This window comes from Thermobia domestica, chromosome 4, assembly GCF_964235325.1.
Source record: "Thermobia domestica chromosome 4, izTheDome1.hap1.1, whole genome shotgun sequence".
NCBI classification, from domain to species: Eukaryota; Metazoa; Arthropoda; class Insecta; order Zygentoma; family Lepismatidae; genus Thermobia; species Thermobia domestica.
The window spans coordinates 3384117-3407970 of NC_137457.1; the positions used below are offsets into that span (position 1 = coordinate 3384117).

The 23854-nt window shown below is 37.9% G+C and overlaps 2 protein-coding genes across 4 annotated transcripts in view; one reads left to right on the forward strand and one right to left on the reverse strand.

Annotated features, from left to right (window-relative positions):
- Nucleotides 1–23854, reverse strand: part of LOC145683665 (uncharacterized) — a 135669-nt gene that overhangs the window by 38345 nt on the left and 73470 nt on the right. The window lies entirely within an intron of this gene.
- Nucleotides 11226–23854, forward strand: part of LOC145683666 (uncharacterized) — a 57009-nt gene continuing 44380 nt past the window's right edge. The window contains exon 1 of the mRNA XM_081755015.1: nucleotides 11226–11430. Within this exon, the coding sequence (XP_081611141.1) occupies nucleotides 11271–11430 (160 nt within the window). The 5' untranslated portion in view covers nucleotides 11226–11270. The remainder of the gene's footprint in view (nucleotides 11431–23854) is intronic.

Here is a 23854-nt window from a genome sequence, read left to right on the forward strand (position 1 = left end):
TAAGTTTTTATTTGCTTTTTAAGTCGGAAATGCTTTAAAATGTAGTGTACGAATACTGTTCTTTTTAATTTTCTGGGGAAAACTCCCCACTTTTCCAGGAGATATTCCATACATCCCAGTCTCTCCGGTAATCTGATCCCCCCGAAATTAATGTGCCGCTACGCCAATGACCAATAGGAGCTCCTCCGTGGCTAAAGGTTAGCTTACGCGCCTTTGGCGTGGGAGATCCGGATTTGATTCCCGGCCGGAGCTCATGTTGTTCGGATTCCACGTTAATCAGTAGGTCTACGTCTCATATAGCCTCGCTGCTGAACGGGACGTTAAACTCAAAATCACCTCTCCGCCAATGACCAATAGAACTTGTTACTGGTTAAACAATTGACTTCTAATCAATCATCGTTATAACTAGAGGTTATATCTTTCACGTTGAATCAATATTACTCAATCCCACATACTAGGAACCACAGTGGCGGATCCAGGGGGCGATCGCACCCCAGAAGAGGAAACTTTCATATATATATATATATATATATATATATATATATATATATATATATAGATAACCCACCGCCCTCCCCCCCCAGAAGTCGGTCCTGGATCAGCCCCTGGGTAACGATTGAATTCGTAATTTCACTACAAAAATTGAGATTTTATCTCAAACTACAGTCCACGTAGAGATAAAGAGGGAGAGAAAATGTTTGTGGTAGATTTATTGGTTAGTATTTTTTTTTTTTTTAAGAAATACCAATATAGAGTTTCTTACGCATTTTAAATATAGAAAGCTGATTGTTAGCTCTAAACAATTCCCTGGTTCAATTTCTTGCTCCTTCTCTTTCCCTAATTTTGAGGAGCAGCGTGGCTCAGTGGCAGAGTGCTTAGTTCTGCAGCGGGGAGATCCTGGTTCAATTCCCGGCCAAGTAAATTAGTGGTGGACAACATCGTGTCCGTGAGTTATTCCGAGGTACTTCCGTTTCCTCCTATATCTTCATTCCACCAATTCTTCCATCACCATTCACTTGCCTTACTTATCCCGTTTCCTTAGCCTAAAGGCAGTAGCGTAGCCAGGATGTGTGTTTTTAGGGGGACAAGTGCTGTTATAGGCACATATAGAAAAATTACAAACAATATATATATATATATATATATATATATATATATATATATATATATATATATATATATAAACATAACAATATATAAAAAATTACAAACATCAAAGTACCAAAGTACATTATCGGACATCTTTGAGGGGCGACCCCTCCGGCCCCCCTTCTCTACGCCACAGCCTAAAGGGCATAACTGTGGGACGTTAAACTCAAAGCTTTTATTCCTTTCCATGATTTTTCCGTATCCTACTCCGAAATTTCTGCTCTTACTTTCCAGCAACTGATGTTATCACCCTCAGTTCCACAAGAAAGTTGCTCCCATTAGTGTTACGAGCAGTTGTAGTAAAACAAGAAATTTTAAATATTGTATACCTTACCTTGGATAATACCTGAACTGTGTGAAGAAAATAACGTTCGGAAATTGAAATATTATGTTTGCTTTAAAAAATTGGGTTTCAGAATTTGTTAATAACGTGCTCTTTGAGTAATTAAAATGAATGGGAAGAGAATAAAATATTTGGATCCCAACACTTCAAAATTGCGTGATATTCAAAACACTTTCAATTTAATTTAACGTCCCATGGTTACGCCTTTTGGGCTAAGGGAGACGATAAGTGAGGAAAGTGAATAATGACGGAAGAATTGATGGAATCAGGAGGTGGGAGGAAACGGAAGAACACTGAGAAAATCCCCACACACGATGCTGTTCACGAGAAACTTACTTGGACGGGGATTGAACCAGGGACCCGTAACACACCACAGTTAAACGCTCTATTACTGATCCATCATACCCCCATGTAATTTGTCCCCCTTTCTCCCGCATATATACCTATAACTACGACGATTCAACAGCAGTTGCTCCATTATTGTTCACGTGATTTAAAATCGCAAGAATCGTGTGTAAAGATAATTTCAGTAATTTTTTATAGTCAATATTCGAGACGAGACCGAGCTCAGTCTACTTTCGAATTACAAATGTCTGTTTCGATCTTTTCGAGTTGGTCTCAGAATGTTGACTTTCAACATCGTTTCCAAATTTCGAGACTCAATTAGTCTCTTGGTACCATCCTAAATAACTATATCCTACGAGACTTCAACTTCCCTACTTTTTGCTGGGCTTAAATGGGCCCTTCGAGGGTGCCGATTTCTCTGTAAATTTGGGGGGGAGGGCACTCAGACGCAGAAGGTATATATATGAGGATGTTAAGACAAATTGCATTCAAATTATGCCAAATATTGAATATTCATAAATATACTAGGGGGCCCACATGAGATTTGGGGGGCCCGGGCCCAGGCCCGTAGCCAGAACAAAATGTAGGTGGGGCCCGTAGAAGTTAGGGGTGCGACCCAACCATATTATAGATCATTTGCAAGCCTACCGTGAAAATTTCAGGGGGGAAATGAAAATTTAGAGGGGACCCGGCCCCCTAGCCCTCTTCGGGGATACGGGCCTGCCTGTAATACACATAATACATGTACCCTTAATTATGTCAGAACATTTCCCCCTCAGAGAGAGGAACATTAACTACATCATATTTGCTTTCTGCGGGGGATTGGAGGGGGAAAAGCGGGAGGTTAGACATTTTGGAGGTAGTCCTTTTTTTTTTTTTTTTTTTTTTTTAGATCGAAAAGAATAGCTTTATATTAATTGAATTCTATTAAAATATATCATATCCAAGGGTATGAGTTATTGACTTCCTGTGGCATGGTCAGTAGAGGGGAGGCTCTCATTACATGGACGAAGGATGTGAAAAGTAGTACAGAAACAGAAGTAGTGTATACTGAATCTGCTTATAGTCAACATTGAGGACAACCGGAGATATGGCCCCAGAGGAAATCTCCCAAACCCCCACCTGAAATCGTCACCGCATGTCCAACAATGAATCAGGGGCGTCATTTAGGGAGGGCAGGAGGGGGCAATTGCCCCCCCAAACGTTTGAGGTTTACATATACTTTAATCGATTGCCTACTAATGTATTAGTACAAAATGTGAAAGTCTTACGTCAGTGGTGCTCTTGCCCCCCTCAAGCGAAGTCTGAAATGACGCCCCTGCAATGAATGAATGTATGTACTGGTCCAGTGATGACTTCAGGGAGAGGCCATGTGGATTTCCCCCAATGGCTACTAAATTCCTCCTCGAACATCAGCAGTTTCATAGTATTGGGATTCACCCACCGTGTATTGAAATTTCCCGCACGGGAAAATCAGCACTGAATTGCTTGACTATCTTTACATGAGACAAACTTTACTATATTTAGTTTCTGATAAATTAGTTAATTTGATGTTCTTTTCCAGCATTGAATCGAGGCTTTATGAGATCTGATCCTACACCTTAAAATGAGATTCAAAGCACACGTAACTCCGCCGGGAATCAAACTCGGGTCTCCCGCATCGCATCGAAAGTATATATGATAATCATATAGCCACGAGGAGCATTGAGCTCTTTTAATGTGTCTGCGTGTTTCAGAGGCGAAACTAGAAGGTAAAAACTCGGGGGGGGGGGCGACCAGACCCCAGACTATTCAAAAATATATAAATAATAGCTTAAATTATTTTTGTCACTCAAAAGCGGAGAATAGATCCCCTACTGGCGTGTTTCATTTCCACAGTAGCTACACACCTTAAATCGACATTACGCATTACAAAAATGTCCCATAAATAGCTATGGAATATAAATAAATAAATCAACGTACCTTCCTTTACACTAATTGGATACGGCAGTCCAGTCGTTGAAGCAAAGATTAACCAGAAGATAACACATTTACGTAACATATTAAACTTAACACTAAACTTCTCTGAAGATCAACACAACATATTCTGCGAAAGGATAAGGCCTAAATGTTGGATTGGAAAGCTATCTGAATGATTTTTGAAGCATGAAAATCCACCTGCCTGAAGATAAAAATCCGAAGAACTGCAGGTGTCAAGGTTAAGTATTGTGACTTGTAATCCATAGACAATAAATACGTAGCAGAATGTCCACAGCGAAGCTTGGTGCTCCAATTTTAGCGCGACATCGTACTATTGGTATTTTGTATTTCGGAGGCTTTTCCTGGAATTATTCTTTGTCAGTGACGATTTGTAATTTCCCCTGGAGCAACTTTCAGTACACAAAAGGGTGAAAGATATGCACATAGAGCAAGATCGGAAATATAGCCATAGAGAACGAAATTCGTAGATCCTCCTTTGACCCCTCCTCAAATCTTCAATGCTTTTTGTTATACTATTTTTGGTTATAGACAAAGAAACATCCATTGAAGCACAGCACTGGAAACAATCAAGACATAAATGTATTTTTCTTCTTCTAAACCTTTTTGAGTTGAACTTAGCTGGAATCAGGTTTTCGGATCAAATCAAGGCGCAAAAGTATGGTTTGATAAGTTGTAACATTGTAACAAGTATTCTTTTTAAGGAGTATTGGTGTATCAAGGTTCTTTTTCTTTACTATTTTTTTACTCTGACTGTCAAGTGTCTGAGTTGATTTTAGTTTAGCGTTCCTTTCAGCAGCGAGGCTATATGAGACGGGAATTACTGATTAACGTGGAGTCCAAACCACATGAGCTCCTGACGGTAATCGAAACCGGGTCAAAGGCGCGGAAACTTACCGCTTAGCTCGGAGGAGCTCCTCCATGTGTCCTTCCAAACTCCTTTATATATTTATCTTGTCTGTCCCAGTATCCGTCCAAAATTTTTTTTATATATTTACCCTGTCTGTCTATGTGTCCGTCCAAACTCCCTTATATATTTACCCTGTCTGTCTATGTGTCCGTCCAAACTCCCTTATATATTTACCCTGTCTGTCTATGTGTCCGTCCAAACTCCCTTATATATTTACCCTGTCTGTCTATGTGTCCGTCCAAACTCCCTTATATATTTACCCTGTCTGTCTATGTGTCCGTCCAAACTCCCTTATGTATTTACCCTGTCTGTCTATGTGTCCGTCCAAACTCCCTTATATATTTACCCTGTCTGTCTATGTGTCCGTTCAAACTCCCTTATATATTTACCCTGTCTGTCTATGTGTCCGTCCAAACTCCCGTATATATTTACCCTGTCTGTCTATGTGTCCGTCCAAACTCCCTTATATATTTACCCTGTCTGTCTATGTGTCCGTCCAAACTACTATATCGAGGGCACTGTGGCTCAAGAGGTCTTGTATGTCTAAAAATTCAACACAAAATGAAAGATATGATTATATAATATTGTCTGTAAATTTACTCTATGCCCTGATAATCGCGTAGTTTACATACGGTAATAGATGTTCTAATTATTGGAAACTTATGTTAAAATAAAATCTTTTTATTGGCAAAATTCTGTTTTGTTCGTAAACCCAAATTTAAGAAGAAAATAATCCTGATCGCGCGTAGCTCTACCTTTCAAGTCAATAAATTTGTCTTAGGGCAACAACCTCATCAAAAACCCTAGTGTAAAACCTTAAAAGAAATTTGAAGATAGCAAAATAAACAAAATTATCATTAAGTTTAATTTTCGTGTTCCTCAATATCAATGAGTATTAGAGCTCATATCTCATTGAATTCTATATTATTTGGATCATGAAATAGTAATCGAAAGTTCATCGGCGCTAACACGATCCAGTGATCTATTGTTTTCTATGTATTTAGTCTAACTTAGTCGCAATCAAATTATTCTTTTCCAAACGAAGCCTTCGTTCTAAACCTTAAATCAAAATGGCTATTTACAAAATAATTAAAATTAACGAAAATCTCTCAAGTAACTTTAAGCCTTCCTCTTGCAGCCCAAGTTTCAGGTTAAAGTAAATTGCCATGTGTTCTTAACTTAACTTCCTATCATTTTACAGTTTCACAGAAATATCCAATTTCACGCTCTGAAAATAACGTAGCTCTAAATCATTACGTAATATATTCCAGTAATAAATATGGTTTAAATGTGTTATATCACACCCTTTGTGGCCTCTCGTGACGCAGAAGGATTCTAGTAACTTCTTGATGAAACTATGGGAAGAAAATCAGGGCGTAAATTTTATCGCGTTCAAAACGATCAAATCAAATTAAAAAATCACAGTGTAGAAAAGAATCCAAGAAAAAATCGAGACAAGACGAAAAAATATATCTCGTCTCGTCTCGTGTGCAAGACTAATAGTATGGAAATATTAATATTAATAAAGCATATATTGGTAAATGGGTAGAACAAAGAGTACTTGAAGAAGTGGACCATTTCAAATATCTGGGAAGTATTTTGACGAAAGACGCTTCCTACACCAAAGAGATCAGGACAAGAATTGTTATAGCCAAAGAAGCATTTAATAAGAAAAGATCACTCTTAACTAGCAGCCTTAATATTGGACTAAGGAAGAAATTGGTCAGGTGCTATATCTGGAGTATTGGACTTTTCAGAGATTCGGACATTATGGAAGCTGGGGAATAAATATTTAGAGAGCTTTGAAGTGTAGTGTTGGAGGAAGATGGAGAAGATAAAATGGACAGAGAGAGTAACAAACGAAGACGTTTTAAAACGAATAGGAGAGAAGAGAACGCCCACCATCCTTCGTAGAAAAGCCAATTGGATTGGACACATCTTGTGAAGAAATTGTCTTCATACTGCCATAGAAGGAAAAATGGAAGGAAAGGGAGGAGTATGGAGAAGAAGAACACAAGTGATCGATGATTTGTGATTTGAAAAATAAAAGAAAATATTGGGAGTTAAAAGAGGAAGCTGAAAATCGAGAACAATGGAAGAAACATTTTCAGGCCCAAACTGCGAAATTAAGAAGAAAAAAGAAAGAGAAAACCTTATTAGTCCCAGGACCTGCCAATAGGTAGAATAGTCAATAATAATAATAATAATAATAATAATAATAATAATAATAATAATAATAATAATAATAATAATAATAATAATAATAATAATAATAATAATAATAATAATAATAATAATATTGGTTAATGGGTATTCTCCATGCCGTTGATGTGCGTAGATCTATTATTTCCAGAGGAAGAACCGAACTTCAAATTATCTTCTTCTAGCATTATAAGCCATTTAAAGTAGGAAATGGAATGAAAAGAAATGAAATTTTTGTTTAACGTCCCACTCACGTCCCGAGAAAACTCACAAACTCGAAGTTGTCCACTACAAACTTACTTAGTCGGGAATCGAAAAGGGGACCACACATACCAGGAGAAAGCACTTTACCACTGCTATTAGATTACAAGATCCAATATATTTCAATCAAAAATTTTCTTGTACGTCTTATATCTAGAGAACTACATATAGTGTAGCCAAACTCAAACTATCACTTAACTCAGTATGATGTGGTTATTCCGTAGGAAATACCAAAACTTGAAATGCAAAAATTTTGTGGCCCGTAATCCAAAAAACTAATTATTGGCCAAGATCGTAATCTTTTGATCCATTTTTATGATTCCTAAAATTCTTGTTACTTAGTTTTTTCTGGCCCTTTGTTTTTGTTTGCATTTTTATATCTATTTTTGTTATATTTTACTTCTTTTACTTTTTATGCGAGTGTGTTTGCTTTCTTTCTTCGGTCCTTCTTTTTTGTGGTTTACCATTTTTCTTACAATATAACTTACCCCAAAAAAAAAAAAAGTGTTGTACTGGGGTCAGTGAATTAAACATTTCAGAAGAATTCTCATATAGTAGGATGGAACAATAACAGAATGACTATGGACCATTACTTCACGATGTTAATTGTTCATTAAAAAAAAAAAAAAGAAAGATTACTAAAGTTCTTTTGCTTTACATTGGAAGGAAATTTCCATTTTTCTTTGAAAACATGATATTTGTAACTGACCATTGCATATTCCTTGTTTCTCAAAATATATTCTACAGTAATCTCACAAAGCCGGGTCTAGGAAAATTCGGTGTAAGAAAACTCGGTGTAGGAAAATTCGGTGTACAGAAAATTCGGTGTACGGAAAACTCGGTGTGGGGAAATTTTGGTGTAAGGTAGATTCGGTGTAATACATATTGAATATTACCACTTACGATAATTTACGACATTTCATATTGTGAAAACGAAAACCATATAATGTAACGAATAAAATGTTATTACCTTTTCAAGAAAAGCAAATTTATTTTTCTGCCTTCAGTCCACTACCTCTTGCATGTCTTTTGCGGGGAATTACTATAAACTACTTTCCATCACACAATGAAGCTGACACTTTTTGTCAGAAATAAAACAATTAGAACTGTAAGTTCAGATAATAGTTATAGGAACAACTAGAAACACCTTTCCTATATAGTACATCATAGAACATATACAAGGTGATTCTTTTAAAACTCACGGATTTCATTTGGGTCTAGATTTTCTAACTGAAGTCCGATTTTCATGCGGTTTGTGGCAAAAGATCAAGGAACGTTAGAAGATTTATGGAACTATGCTTACTGGTTTAAATTCATTTGGGGTAATATAGGCCACGCCTCTAGAAAAGCAGCAAATATTCGACACTGTAACGAATTGGAATTAAGTGAGGTGCGGTATGGAGATTTTAGCTTCTTCGTTAGATGGCAACCTCGCGACGGTCAATAAGAAACAGGAAACTGGGCCGTTTTGTTGGGAATTATGCTGTGCTACTGTACCAATATGAGCAGGACACAGTTACAATAATGTACTCTTTGGAGCAACGTGATTTTTATCGTTAAAAAGATTTTGGAGGCCGGGATCTGTTTTTGCTACGCAAAGGGCATTTACACGCAACTTTGCCTCACGTTCTGCCCCAAACAGGAACATAATATGGTCGCTAGTGAATAAATTGCAGGAAACAGGATCGCTTCTGAGTAAGGCAGGGAAGCATCGGACACCGCTGGCGGATGTTGTTGGACATAAAACTTAAAGATTTCATTTCATTTCACTAACACTTAATTTGTATTCTCACTAACACTTAATTTGTATTCTTCAATTTCGCTTCAAATATCCAATATCTCATTCGAACTGTAACGTACAATGGCGAATATTTGCTGTTTTTCTTGCGGCCTGCTCGATATTACCTCGGATGAATTTAAACCAGTAAACATAGTCCCATAAATCTCCCGTTCTCCCTTGATAATTTGCAACAAACCGCGTGAAAACCGGACTTCAATTGGAAATTCTAGAGTCAAATGAATCCGTGAGTATCACTCTGCATATACATATGTAAGATGCAAAAATATATTGATCAAAAAAGTCTTATCATATAATATATAGGATGGTTTTATCATATAATATTTGTACAAATAGTTTAATTCTCCTCCAATCAGACACTTTAGTTTGTTTGCCTTAAGTTAAGGTAAACAAGTACTGCAACCCTATTAACTCCTTATTGACTTCTTCTCCAATCAGGCGTAGATACTTTAGTTGAGGCATTTATTTTTACACCTTTGAGTAACATAAATAAACTATGTCGTTTTTGAAGAATTTAAATTTAAATGTTTATTTATAAAATAGATATAAAATCGTCAGAACATTTTTGAAAAATCTACAATTTTCAACTTTACCCGTCTAGTAACCTACTTTTTTTTTTTTTTTTTTTTTTTTTGGAAATAGAAAATTCTAGGAGACATCCTCCAAAACAGCATAAAAACTTAAGTTTTAAATAAAATGTCGATTGGTAGCGATGGTCGCTTCGCTAAATCACACAAACGGACATAAAAAAGACAAATTTCTCGTCATGTAAGGGCCATGAAATGTTAAAATCTGTCGAAATCTAGAATTCAAATTATTTCACGATCACAATTTTTTTAAAATTTGGTATAGCAGACAGTAAAAGTACGTTCTACACGAAGTTTGAACTTGAAACTAATACGCTCATTTATCCTCAAAGTTGAGTTTTTAATAAATCCTACGGTCTACTACAACGAATCTTTCTTTACACCGAACATTCCCCACACCTAGTTTTCCGTACACCGAATTTTCTGTACACCGAATTTTCCTACACCGAGTTTTCTTACACCGAATTTTCCTACACCGAAATTTCCTACACCGAATTTTCCTGCTCCCCACAAAGCCAAATGAATGTATTTTGTTTCTGTGGTGGAAAACATTTAAAATCTAGAATTAGAACAAACTTCGTCAAAAAAGGTATGAATAATGCGCAAAAGATTCCTAGAAGTAACCAGATGGGGCTAAGTAGACTCCAAGTTCTTTATCTATGTTCAAGGGTATCAAGTTCAGAGCAAGACACAGAATTTGGGGATTGAGTGAGATGTATCTTATGTAGTCTCCCTTTTGTCGGTACCAGTGGTGTGTTTACGATTTTGTTCCGGGGGGGGGGGAGCTTCGCTAACTTTAGTCCTGGAAATGTGAACATTCTACAAGATATATCATTTACTTTAATATAGTAACTAAAATTTCGGGGGGCTTAAGCCCGAAACCCCCCCTTAAATACGCCACTGGTCGGTACCAAATCATGCACTACTTTAGACCAAACAGATCGTTGGTTGGCTTTAAGAATCATATTAATATTTACATTTTCCCGAATCTGATTCCAATTGTCATTTGGCTAAAATTTGGGACTTTTGTACATTATTGTCCGTTTGAATTATAAGGATTAATACATGTTTTTGACACAACCATTGAGCTACAGTGCCCCGAAAAAAAGATCCGGTGGAAAGGAGCAAATTCCGGTATAAAAAGCATAAAATATAAGCTGTTTATTAATGTGCTGTCTAGTCGTTAAATGGGCTGTAACATCAGGTAGCATACTCATAATTAGTACAGAAATAGAGCCAGTATTGGTGTTGTCAATAACAAATCGACCTTCCTATTTGTTGATTCAGGTTCGACCCTCGGTGGATTTATTTGTCCGTGTAACCTCAGGTACTTGAGAGAACCTAATAGGTAAAAACAACTGGATAGATTATCTTTAACGGAAACATCTAATTCGGCATGTTTAATATTTGAGTGTACTGTGTCATTTTTCTCTTTAGCAAAATAACCTATTAACCGATATAATATTTCTGTTACTTATTTATAGAAAATAACACAGAAACCCCAAGTGGTAACGGAAATTCCAATTGACCTTGCAAAATCCTTTGTTTTGTCTTCAACTCTGCAATTCCTTCAGAACCAAAATACCGTTTCAGAAGTTCTAGAAAGAATTGTCTATAACCGAAGATATTTATCTACAAAAGAACGGGGTTATTGAAATAGCATCAACAAGGAAACCAAGCGTTCAGTTGCTCGTCAAAATGAATGCTGTTAAGAGTTGTTTCGTGTTGTTAGGATTTCTTGCTGTTTGCCAGGTGATTGTTGCAAGACCTGATGGAGGCACCACGGTCACTACAACCACCGAGAAGCCAACGTTATCGGTAAAGCCTGTTCATCAACATCTACATCACCAACATCCACGTAAGTACAGAACTTCTTTACTAGTAATGCTCGACATTATGGAAGCAGGCGAAAGTTGCTTTAAAAAAAAAAAAAAAAAAAAAAAAGTGGAAACTTGTATCGCCTCCCTTCTTCCATGTCAATCTTTACCAACTTTGTGGATAAATGGAAAATGAAATGAAATCTTTAAGTTTTACGTCCCACGGTTATGCCGGTTAGGCTAAAGGAGACGGTGATGATGAAAGATGAGTGAAATGGTGGAATGAATAAAGTGGGAGGAAACGGGAGAACCCCGAGAAAACCCACGAGCGCGGTGTTTGTCCACCACAAAGTTCACTTGGCGGGGGCTGGGATCGAACCCGGGACCCCAAGCACCAGAGGTGAACGCTCTACCACTGAGCCACCGCGCCCCCTGTGGATAAATGGGTAGCGTACTCGCCCTTGCCCCGAGAGACCCGTGTTCGATTCCCGGTGAGAGTTCCTGAGCTTTGAGAAAATGAAATGAAATATTCCGGTTTAACATCCTACGATTATACCCTTTAGGCTAAGGGAAGCGATGATTAAACCAAGCGAATGATTATGGAAGAATTAGGGGAATGAGAATGTGGGAGGAAACGGAGTACCTTGGGAAAAACCATGGACACTATGTTGTCCACCACAAACTTACTTGGCCAGGGAACGAACCAAGGACCTCACGCGCCAGAGGTAAGAGCTCTACCGCTGAGCCACCATGCACGGGCCAGGCTTGGGCGGGAAAACTCTGTTATTTCTTTGGACCAGGCTGACACTAATTTCTCTTCAGGTCGGGCCGGGCTGGAGGCGATTAATTGCAATTCTTTAATAATTATTACTTTCGTTAAACGATAATTGGAATAAAGCCAAACGTTGAAGAAGTGTGCCCGTGAAAAATGTTACAAAGAATACAATAGCTATTTATAGTTTGTGTTGCTTAGCGGCTCCACTTTCACTATAGAGGATTGCAGGCATTGCGCGGTAAATTCAACTCTGACCTTGATCTTCACTGAACCCAAAATATGACAAGAAGGAGTGGGAAAGTTTTGCCTGTCGCTAAACAATATTGCCATCTTCACTTTATGCTAAAAATCAATTAAGTTTGATTTTTGTTACAGGAAATCGAGTTTTTGAACTCTTGAAAGGGAAAGTTCTAGGAGGCAGTGGTACCATTCGGGAGGCAAGCGTCAGGTTGTGAACCAGAGTTTAGAAAATGTTTCTGAGGGTTAGGTAAAGTTTAATACGAAAATTTGAGAAAGATTGGGGCTCGAGCTAAATTTTTAAAAAAATATCGGGCCGGGGTTTGTCAAAAACTTTTAAAATTTATCGGGCCCGGGCCGGGCTTGGGCCAAGATTAAAAAAAAAAAAATTATCGGGACGCTCCGGGCTCGGGCTGAAAATCTCCAAAACTTTTCGGGCCCGGGCTGGGCCGTTCCTAGGTACATTCAGGCTGGATTGGGCTCGGGCCGAAACATTCGGCCCGTGTAGGTCTCTATCCCCGAGTAAGGATCAAATCTTAAATGAAATATATATTATGTTCAATTTTTAAAATGCAGAAATTATCGCGGATATACAGCTTTTTCTTTGTAATCAGGAAGAGCAGGCACGTATGCAGAAAATAATTTTTCTTGGGGTACTACTAGTTCAATAGGATGAAAAATTATATTAGGAATTGTAAAGTCACCGCTAAAATTATATCAAATTTACAGAAAACTTGGGATTCTAGGAGAGGGGTCCACATAACCCCTAAGATCCAACGCCTGCGTACGTCCCTGCAGTGGTGGATCTAGAAGATAAAAACTGGGGAGCCACTCAGACCGCAGACTATCATAGGTATATCGTGAGTTTACTAAAAAGTTTCAAAAAGATATAAATAATAGCTTAACCTGTGGATGCCCATGATATTCCGGATTCCCAACAGGGATACAGGTGCACCCCAATAAAAATGTTTCCTATTAGAAACATCCTTATTTGTGGATGGGGCGCGGTGGCTCAGTGGTAGAGCGTTCACCTCCGGTGATTGGGGTCCCTGATTCGATCCCAGCTCGCGCCGTGTGGACTTTGTGTTGGACAAACACTGTGTTAGTGGGTTTTCTCGGGGTTCTCCCGTTTCCTCCCACTTTCTTCATTCCACCATTTCATTCATTTCTTATCATCACCGGCGTATGCGTGGGACGTAAAATTAAAGATTTCATTTCATTTTTTTCCCTTATTTGTGGCACCGATAGTATTGGTATGTTAGTTTATGTTGGTTTGTGCGTTATTAGGTTATGTTGGTTTTGTTAGTGTAGGCTAGTTTAGTGTAAGTTTAGGAAGGCTAAGTTAGAGAAACGGAAATTTGTTTATACTCTACAGAACTGTATCATTTCGCAATATTTTTGTGGCACAAAAGGTTGCACTATTGCAATATGAATACAATATTGCAACGATATATTGCAATAGGCTCTAATATTACCTATTCCTTATTTTGCTCTTAACAAGAATAAAATACAACAATAAGATACTTGAAGCAAATATGGTAACACAGGTACCCAATGGGCTTCAAATGTATGCCAGTGTAGTTTTAGCCACATACGTAAGCAAATCACCCTACACATAATTGTTATTGAGTTTCCTTACAGTCCGGCCCATAACGTAAAAAACGCTACTCAACCTCGGGTACCTGTGACATAAAGCATACAGTAAACCATACTCATGGGGTACATTTGTACCCCCTTAGATATGCGAAAGTTAAATTATTTTTGTCACTCAATAAACTTGGAGGCATAAGCCGCCTCCCGGGCTATATCTCGACTCGAATTCAACTAGAGTTTCCAGTCGAGTCAAAGGTAATTTTCTCGAGTCGAGTTCCGAGCCGAGTCACTGTTTTTGAGGTCGAGTTTTGAGTCGAGTCCAGTTTAGTAAATGGCTCGCTCGTTCAACTCGTTTTAACTCGTTTTGAAGTCATGGCCTGATTAGACTGGAATGCAAAAGCCATAAGAAATGTGAGAAGTAATGTGAAATACTTTTAGTGTTGCATCTAGTCTCGTACTTTTAGTGCATCTGGTGGATTACTTTTAGTATATCTCGTCTCGTCTCGAAAAGGAGCCGACAATAGATTTTTATAACGAGACAGCCTCAAAAACGAGTATCATAAGATATACTATAGTTCCTACCATCAAGGCTGAGACCTCCACGGACGAAGTTTTGAGTCCAAGCAGAAATCCAACCCGGGTAGTGATGTCAATCGGCTCGGCTCGATTCAACTGAGCGAACAGCTCGAGTCGGCTCGGTTGGGACGAGCCATCGACTCGGCTCAACTGACCCAATGACTTCAGCCGCATTGGTTGGCACGAGCCATCGACTGTGTTCAATTGAGCCGATGGCGCGAGCCGGCTAGGTTGGGATGAGCCACAAACTCTGCTCATATGAGCCATCGGCTCGAGCCAGATCCGTTGAAACGCGTTCATCGGCTCGGTTCGACTCAGCTCAACTGAGCCGATGGCTTGAGCCGGCTGGACTGAGATGAGCAATCAACTCGGTTCGGTTCGGCTCGGTTGGGTAAGCTGTTGGCTCAACTCATTTCTCGGTTCGGCTCGATAGTGAATGAGCTGTGAGCCGAGCCGCTCGAGCCGTTGACAATCCTGAATCCGCGCCGAGCAGTTTTGAATATGTTTGGCTGGCGCCCTATAACTTTTAACATTTTTTGGCTCGAGCCTGGATACTTGCTCCTGCGGAATTCAAACCTAGAATCTCGTGACCAATGTTCTTGCCTCCTGAAGACTTCTTGGACGACCGAGATCGACAGTCAACTTGTTTTTAGTATTCAGATACAAACCACCTACCTTTCTTGATTATACATAGTGTCGTTATAATAATAATAATAATAATAATAATAATAATAATAATAATAATAATAATAATAATAATAATAATAATAATAATAATTTGTGGTAGCAGTAGTAGTAGTAGTATCATTTATAATTATATTGTCTTGATATAGGATATTTGGAGGGAGTACTTGGAACTACACACAGGATTTAGCTCGAATTAGCTCGTTTCGACTAGAATTTGAGTCGAGTTGGAGGAAATTTTTCGAGTCGAGTTCTCGTGTAGAGCTTAAAGATGTTTGTTTCCAGTCGAGTCGAGTTTCAAAGAAAACTCTCTCGAACTCGCCCAAGCCCATCCCTAGCTATATCGGCCACTTCTATCTCAGGGGAAGACGAGGGGTTATATACCCTCTTTAATTATTATTGACTGATTCCAATTGAAACCGGTATGGAATAGATTATTGAGAAGCCTAAGAAAAAAATTAGGGATCGCGGTGGTTCAGTGGCAGAGCGCTTATCTCTGTCACGTGAGGTCCCTGGTTCAATTTTAGCTCCCACGAAGCGGGCCTTGTAGTGAACAAACACCGTGTGTGTGGATTTTCTCGGTTTTCTCCATCTTCCTCTCACGTTTTTCATTTTACCTTTATCATATACCTCATCCCCCTTAGCTTCGGTGCCTAATTGTAACACGTTAAACTAATAATAATAAAAAAAGAAACAAACAAGAATGTATCTCGTATTGCACATAAATCAAATATTATTTTTGAGGAAGTTTGTTGTGGAAATTCTTCGCAAAAAAATAACGTAAAAAGGGTCAATTTACTCCCTCATTCTTAATTGATTTTAAGGATCCCACGGTGGTTCAGTTGTAAAGCGCTTACCTCTGGTGCCTTAGGTACCTGTTTCGGTCCTCGGTCAAATAAGTTTCTGGTTGACAACATCATGTCCGTGGCTCTTCTTGGGGTGTTCCCATTTCCTCCCACGTTTTCATTCCACCAAATCTTCCATCATCATTCACTTGCCTTAATCATCATATCCCTTAGCCTAATGGACATAAAAATCGTGAAGTTTTTACTTCATTTCATTTCATTTTTAACCAAGGGCGTCATTTAGGGGAGGCAGGGAGGGACATTTGCCCCCTGAGCTTGAGATTTATATAGATTTTATCAATAGAATAGTAGTAAGTCAGTGAAAAACCCCAAGGGGTCTTTCCCCCCCCCAAGCCAAATCTGAAATGAGGCTACTGTTTTTAACTGATTTTGACCTTCATGATGCGCATTGTTGGAAACCCTGAAAGAAAATACACATAACATTGTATCAAAGTCGAATAATTTTTATGGGAGTTGTTGAGTTGAGTTGAGTTGATTTTAGTTTAGCGTCCCTTTCAGCAGTGAGGCTATATGAGACGTGGATCTAGTGATTAACGTGGAATCCGAACCACATGAGCTCCCGCCGGGAATCGAACCCGGGTCTCCCAGGGAGTTGTCGTAGAACTTCTTTTCAAAATCGAAGGGAAAGGTGAAAATTCACTTTTGATTAATTTAACAGTATGCTTTAAGAATGATAGGGAAGCCTCAAAGAAAATATGCGCCATATTACACCAAAATTGAATGAGCGTGAGTAAGGCCTACCTGTTATTTATTATTATTATTATTATTATTATTATTATTATTATTATTATTATTATTATTATTATTATTATTATTATTATTATTATTATTAACTATTCTGTCTTTCGGCGGCTCCTGGGAATAAAGAGTTTTTATTATTTTTAAAATTTCATAATTATTTTAGATTTGAGCCTGGAAATGTTTCTTCCACTTTTGTCGATCTTCAGCTTCCTCTTTTAACTTCTAATATTTTCTCCTATCTTTCAAATCATCGATCAGCTGTGTTCTTCTTCTTCCTATTCCTCGCTTTCCTTCCATCTTTCCTTCTATGGCGGTGTGAAGAAGACAATTTCTTCTCAAGATGTGTCCAATCCAATTGGCCTTTCTACGAAGAATGGTGGCTAGAAGTGTCTTCTTCTCTCCTATCCGTTTTAAAACATCTTCGTTTGTTGCTCTCTCTGTCCATTTTATCTTCTCCATCTTCCTCCAATACCACATTTCGAAGCTCTCTAAATATTTTTTCTCTAACTTCCGTAACGTCCAAGTCTCTGAACCATAAAGTCGAAAGCTCCATATATAGCACTTGATAAATTTCTTCCTTAGTCTAATATTAAGGCTGCTAATTAAGAGTGACCTTTTCTTGTTGAATTCTTCTTTGGCTATGGTTATTCTTTACCTGATCTATTTGGTGCAGTACGTGTCTCTTGTCAAAATACTTCCAAGATATTTGAAATTATTGACCTCTTCAATTTCTCTTTGTTCTACTCTGATTGGAAAGGGCGCGTTTCCACGGAATATTGTAACATTTTTTTAAAAACAAGTTTCGATGTTGATTTTTACTCCAAATAGTTTCCCAGTGTTAATTACGTTGTCAATCATTTCTTCCAGTTTTTCTTCGGTTTCAGCTATAATAATAGTATCACTTGAATACCTGATCTTTTTAATGTCCTCCAAACTGCCAAGATCTATCTACATCATATGATACAGGCAATATGTTTATATCTTGCAACACTTTTGGTATCTTTTTAATAGTTACAGGATATGTGTAGTGTGGCTCACGAGGCCAGAAATTTCTAGTCTCGTTTTGATTCTAGTGTCGGAGATGAGAACTACGTATTCAATTGGGGGCCACGGTAGCTAAGTGGTAGAGCGTTCACCTCTGGTGCATGGGGTCTCGGGTTCAAACCTGAACCGCCAAGTGAACTTTGTGGTGGACAAATACCGTGTGCGAGGGTTTTCTCGGAGTTCTCCCACTTTCTTCATTCCACCATTTCATTCATTTATCATCTTCACCGTCTCCTTTAGCATAGCCGGCATAAACGTGGGACGTAAAACTCAAAGATTTCATTTCATTTTTTTTTTACGTATTCAATTTGGAGATAGGATAAAAAACATGAAAGTTCTCGTCTCGTTTTTCGAGACGAGACGACAAATTTCTCGAAATTTCGTGAATAACAGTGGTTCACCCAAGTCTTAGATGTCAAATACTATTATGTGATTCATAGTTTAAAAATTATAAATTGATAAAGTGATTATACGAACACTATGGAAAGAGTAGCTCATTTAATTATGGCAATAAATAATAGAACCGGGAATATAATTTGATTTCTACCAGTTTCGGTTGCAGTCGTTGCCAATCTCCGGGTCGTAATCAGCAAACAAAGAAGATTCAAGCTACTGACCGACGAAATAAATTCTGAAAAATTATTTACAGGGTGGGCCAAAAGTCATGAAAGTTTTATAGTTGTGAATTACTATTTTTATTTATGATTAGTTTCCATTGGTATTTCACAGACTTAAAAACCAAGTAGGACAAACTGTTTAGATTATATGTGGAATATAATCTCAGGTAAATGTCCGCTTTTATGGGCTTGACAGATACAGGCCTTGTGTAGCATATAGGCATGACAGGGGTCAACACTTCTCTTCCGAATGCCCGTATTTCTGCACGATATTGTCCTTGAGCTGCTATATTATTTGTGATTTGTTCACATAGGCCTACACTTTGTTCCTCACAAGGAAGGGTCACGCAGTGGCTCCACTGAGATCCGAATGAGACAATTGTGTTTGCATTTGGTATGTTATAACTAGATGCATCCCTAAGTTATACGTGCTACCGAGCGGAATATCGTGAGTTACAACATATTTTGTAATGTAAGAACTACAAAGCTGGCAGAATATTTTCAACTGAATCATTTGTTCGGAAACGGTTGGGTAAATGGAAAACTCGGATAATATGTATCCCGTCATTTTCAAGGACACACTTTTCTGAACGTTTGTTTTTCAACATTTCCGTTTTGCACAGGGTTGTTGTAAAGAGTCGAGACTTGCTGCATTTTCTTTCCTTTTACAATAGCTTTCAAATGATGTGCCACTTAACCCCCCTTTCCATTTGAAAATTTTGAGTTGGACCCCGTATGGGATCCTGCGGGGAACCCTGGGACATTTCTTTTACCACAAAATGTTTGTCGTTGAAAATGGTGGGATACGTTTTGGCAGAGTTTTCCACTTACTCAACCAACTCCGAGCAAATAACTCGGTTCAAACTATTCTGCCATGTAATTTTTTGTAGTTCTTACATTACAAAATATGTTGTAACTCACGATATTCCGTCCGGTGGCACGTATAACTTTGGGATCCATCTAGTTATAACATATCAAATGCAAACACAATTGTCTCGTTCCGATCTCAGCGGAGCCACTGCGTGACCCTTCCTTCTCAGACAGCCTCAAAGAAATCGGTGTGAGGTCAGTTGCCGTGTATGCTGTGGCCCTATCTTGTTGTAACCACATTTGAGGAATGTTCTCCATTGCAGAATGCTCAATAATCTCAGTCTCAAGTATTGCCACTTGTCATGAATCATGTACTACATAGGGTCCGCATCTGTGATGCCCATAATGGTGCGGACCTACCTGAGATTATATTCCACACATAAGTGTAAACAATTTCCCGCCTTTAGTGTGGGAAATATCAATGAAAACTAATGATAAATGAAAAAGTTATTCACATTTATAAAGCCTTCGTCACTTTTGGACCTTCCTATATAAAGTATTATTTGCACCGACCACTTAGAACTTAGCTTTAGTATACGTTCTAAATGTTACATGTTCTTTCCCGTTCCTATTTAACATTTCTACGTTGTTGAAAGCTAAACAGGTGAATATCGTTTCACAGTGTGAAACTAAGGTTTCCAACTATCCGAATTCAATACTCAAACTTGAAGTAGTGCATAAAGATAGAACCTGTTCCTCGGACGCTGATCTATCTATCTATATGTATAAATATTACTCGTTATCCCTTACTGTTTTGTTCTATGGCGATAGATGTTGAAACCAAAAATCGTTTACTTCAACTACTTCCGGTTTGAATAGATTCTTAAGGGAGGAGATATAACCTATTCTCGGGAGACTGAGACGATTGTAAAAAGACCATTTCTCGACATCTCTTACATTTTTTGCTCTATGACAATCTAAAACCAGAAGTACTAGTAAATTAAACCACTTCCAGTTTTATGTATAATGTTGAGGATTGAGTGTATATACAGTGAAACCTCTGAATAACGGACACCGCTGGGACATGAATTTTTGTCCGTTACTGAGAGGTGTCCGTTACAGAGAGGTTACAGAAATTTAATTACCCACAATGGTAATTGTATGTAAGAATAAACATTAAATAGATTATGTATGAGCGTAAATACGTATACTTCAATATGAAAATACTCTATTTAGTGCGTATTTAAATTACTGAGAGGAATGAAGGAGAAATTCATTTCTGTTAAATAATATTATTGCTGGGGGATGTGTTAATATATTCGTATACTGCAAAAGATAATGCGTGTATGGTAATTTTCTTAAGTACATGTCATCACCCTGTTAAAAAAAAAAAAATGCCGGGAAAGATGCAAGAGCCAGAGGAGAAAGGACTAAATTTGCTACGGAAGGGAAGATCTTTCCCACAGAATTCTTGACCTTACGACTGACCCTGCATGAGTGTTATTGCCTATTGAAGGTTTTCTAGGATTTCCATCAGAAAGCAGTTTATTGAGGGCAGATAAAAGAATAATTTCAAGTTCAATTTGAAGCTGTTCTGTTTAATGGTTCGTCAGGTCTAGACTCATGATAGAAACACTTGTGGCGAAAAGACTTTTCTGTCTACTGTAATATATCGCACAACCGAGAATAATTTCTGCCCATTATGAAGAGGTTATTGAAACTTTTGGGGGAAAAGAACTGTCCGCGTCCGTAGAAGGGAGGGTTTTGTTCCGTAAGAGAACATATATTTTTGCCGGAACAAAAAAATGTGTCCGTATTATAGAGGTGTCCGTTAAGGGAGGTTTCACTGTACTTGTTTTTCCATTAACCACGAATAATATATATTTGAGAAGCTGTATCGATTGCAAAAGCAGCTTGTCGGTATCTATAACCATTTCTGTTCTATGGTGGTAAATTTTGGAACCGGAAATAATTAATTTGAGCCACTTGCTATTTGAACAGAAGTTTAACAAAATAAAAGAAGTTATTCTTGATAAGCTGAATCGATTTGATTTGCTCCACACAAATTAGTATTGAAGCTGGAAGTAATAGTAAATTTGAACCACTTCCTGTTTTTATAGTGTTGTGGATAATCTCGGTACGTTCTTTGAGACATTGAATCTTCTGTAAAAGAACAGTTTCTCGCTATTTTTTACAGTTTTCATTCTATGGGGATAAACGTTGACACCGGAAGTGGACGAGTTTAACCACTTCCGGTTTGGATAGAGCTTCACCTGACAAGATGGAACCTATTCTTGGGATGTTTAATCGATTGCAAAAAAGCTGTTCTTGATATCTTTTTACCGTTTTTGCTCTACGGAAATCAGTATTCACGTCGGAAGTAATAGTAAATTTGAACCACATCCGTTTTTATTTTATTTTATTTTATTTTATTTTATTTTATTTTATTTATTTATTTTTTTTGAGAGTGTTCAGGATACGTTCCTTTGAGGCACTGAATCAGGTGACATCCAGAAGTCCTAAACGGCAGAAGTCCTAAAAATATAGGAACCTAGTCCTAAATTTTAGGACTTCTGCCGCGATATGATTTTTACGACTTCTGGCGTTTAGGACTTCTGCCTTTTAGGACTTCTGCCTTTTTCATTCACTTGCTTTAGTTCTGAAATTCGCCACCAGCACATGAAATTGGGACGATGCAGCAACTAGTTGGCAATAATGTTACGAACGTAGCTAATTCCAACAGTAACAGCTATATTTGTACTACTAAGATTATTATTATCACTATCGTTTGCAGAAAAGTAATTCTTGTTATTTGCTACCGTTTTCCTTCTAAGGTGGTAAAGAAAACTGGAAATGACCCATTTGAACCACTTCCGGAGTTGAATAGTGATTTAACAGAAGCGATTGAATGCTGAATCTATTCAGGAAAACCTCTTCTCGATATTTCTTACCTTTTTTGCCCTAATACATTTCCAGTAGTAGAGATATAGGTGGAAATGGTGTATTTTTTAAGACTAAACCAATTTTAAAAAATAGATTTGCCGCTATCTATTACCGTCTTTTCTTCTGTAGAGAATATTGAAACAGGAAGTATAAGCAATTATCTATCACTTCTGGTTTTTGAAGGGTTAAGATGGTCTCTATTCTTGAGGTGCTTAATAGATTAAAAAAAACTGGTTGCGATTTCTATTCCCTTTCTTCTATGGGGATGAACGTTGAAACCAGAAATGGTTAATTTATGGCATTCTAGTTTGAATAGAGCGTTATAGGAGAAAATCGAACGTATTCTTGGGACGCTGAAGCGATTCTGGAAACCTCTTATCATTTTTGCTCTATACAAGTCAACCTTGAAACTGCAGATAGTTTATTTCTACCATTCGCAGTTTCAAGATACGATTGACGTATGATATGGAACATATTCTTGGAATTCTGAACTTGTTCCACAAAGTAGATCTCAACATGTATTGCCTTTTAGCTCTGAAACTTATTGATAGACAGACAAAGCTGTTCTATAAGGCTTCCAGTTCTGTACCATACGTACTTCGGACGTCTCTAATAACTGAGGAGTTTAATGTCGTAAGTCTGAAACATGCAGTTGGAGAAAAACAATATTGAAAATTTAAGTAGTGTTTTTTTTTTTTTTTTTTTTGTCTTACATAAAACAATGTAATATGCAGCATTTTATTCCGACATTGAATTGAAATGTTACCAGGAGACTAAACAAGCATGGCAAAAGCCACAAATGCGTTTGATGCAAAAAGGACGTAAACTCACTTACGCCCTTATTACATAAAACTACTCAATTGAATTACATGTTATCTATCACTAGTGCTGTTATTCGAATATCCGAATATTCGAATAATGAATTAGTAAATTTGTAATGAACAATATCGTGTCCTGGGGCGTGGTGGCTCAGTGGTAAAGTTTTCACCTCCGGTGCTTGCGGTCCCTGGTTCGATCTCAGCTCGCGCCGTGGTGGACAAACACCGTGCTGGTGAGTTTTCTCGGGGTTCTCCCGTTTTCTCCCACATTCTCACTCCAGCAATTCTTCCATCATTATTCGCTTACCTTAATCATTGTGTCTCTTAGTCTAACGGACATAATCGCAGGAAGTTAAACTGAAAGATTTCATTTCGTTTTCATTTCGAATAATGAATTATTCGAACTTTAAAAGCACTACTTATCAATACATTGGCGTTTTTTGTCCTTATACTAATTGTTAAACACAGACTCTGAATAATAAACGCAAGTACATGTAGCTAGTTTGTATCAGTCATTTTCTAGAACAGAGATCTCGAATCTTGTTAACCTAGCGTCCTCCTCATAAGATCAGCATCTCTTCGTAAACTCTGTATACTCCATGCCTTTCTTCGTAAAATTTGTATACTTTTCACGCCGCGCCTTCACATAACCTGCATACTTCCTGAATCCTTCTCATCACTTGTTGGTCTTCTTCTTCTTTTAACTTTTTTTCAGTTAGCTGAGGTCGCCTTTTCGGATCCTCCACCTATTTCTATCTTGT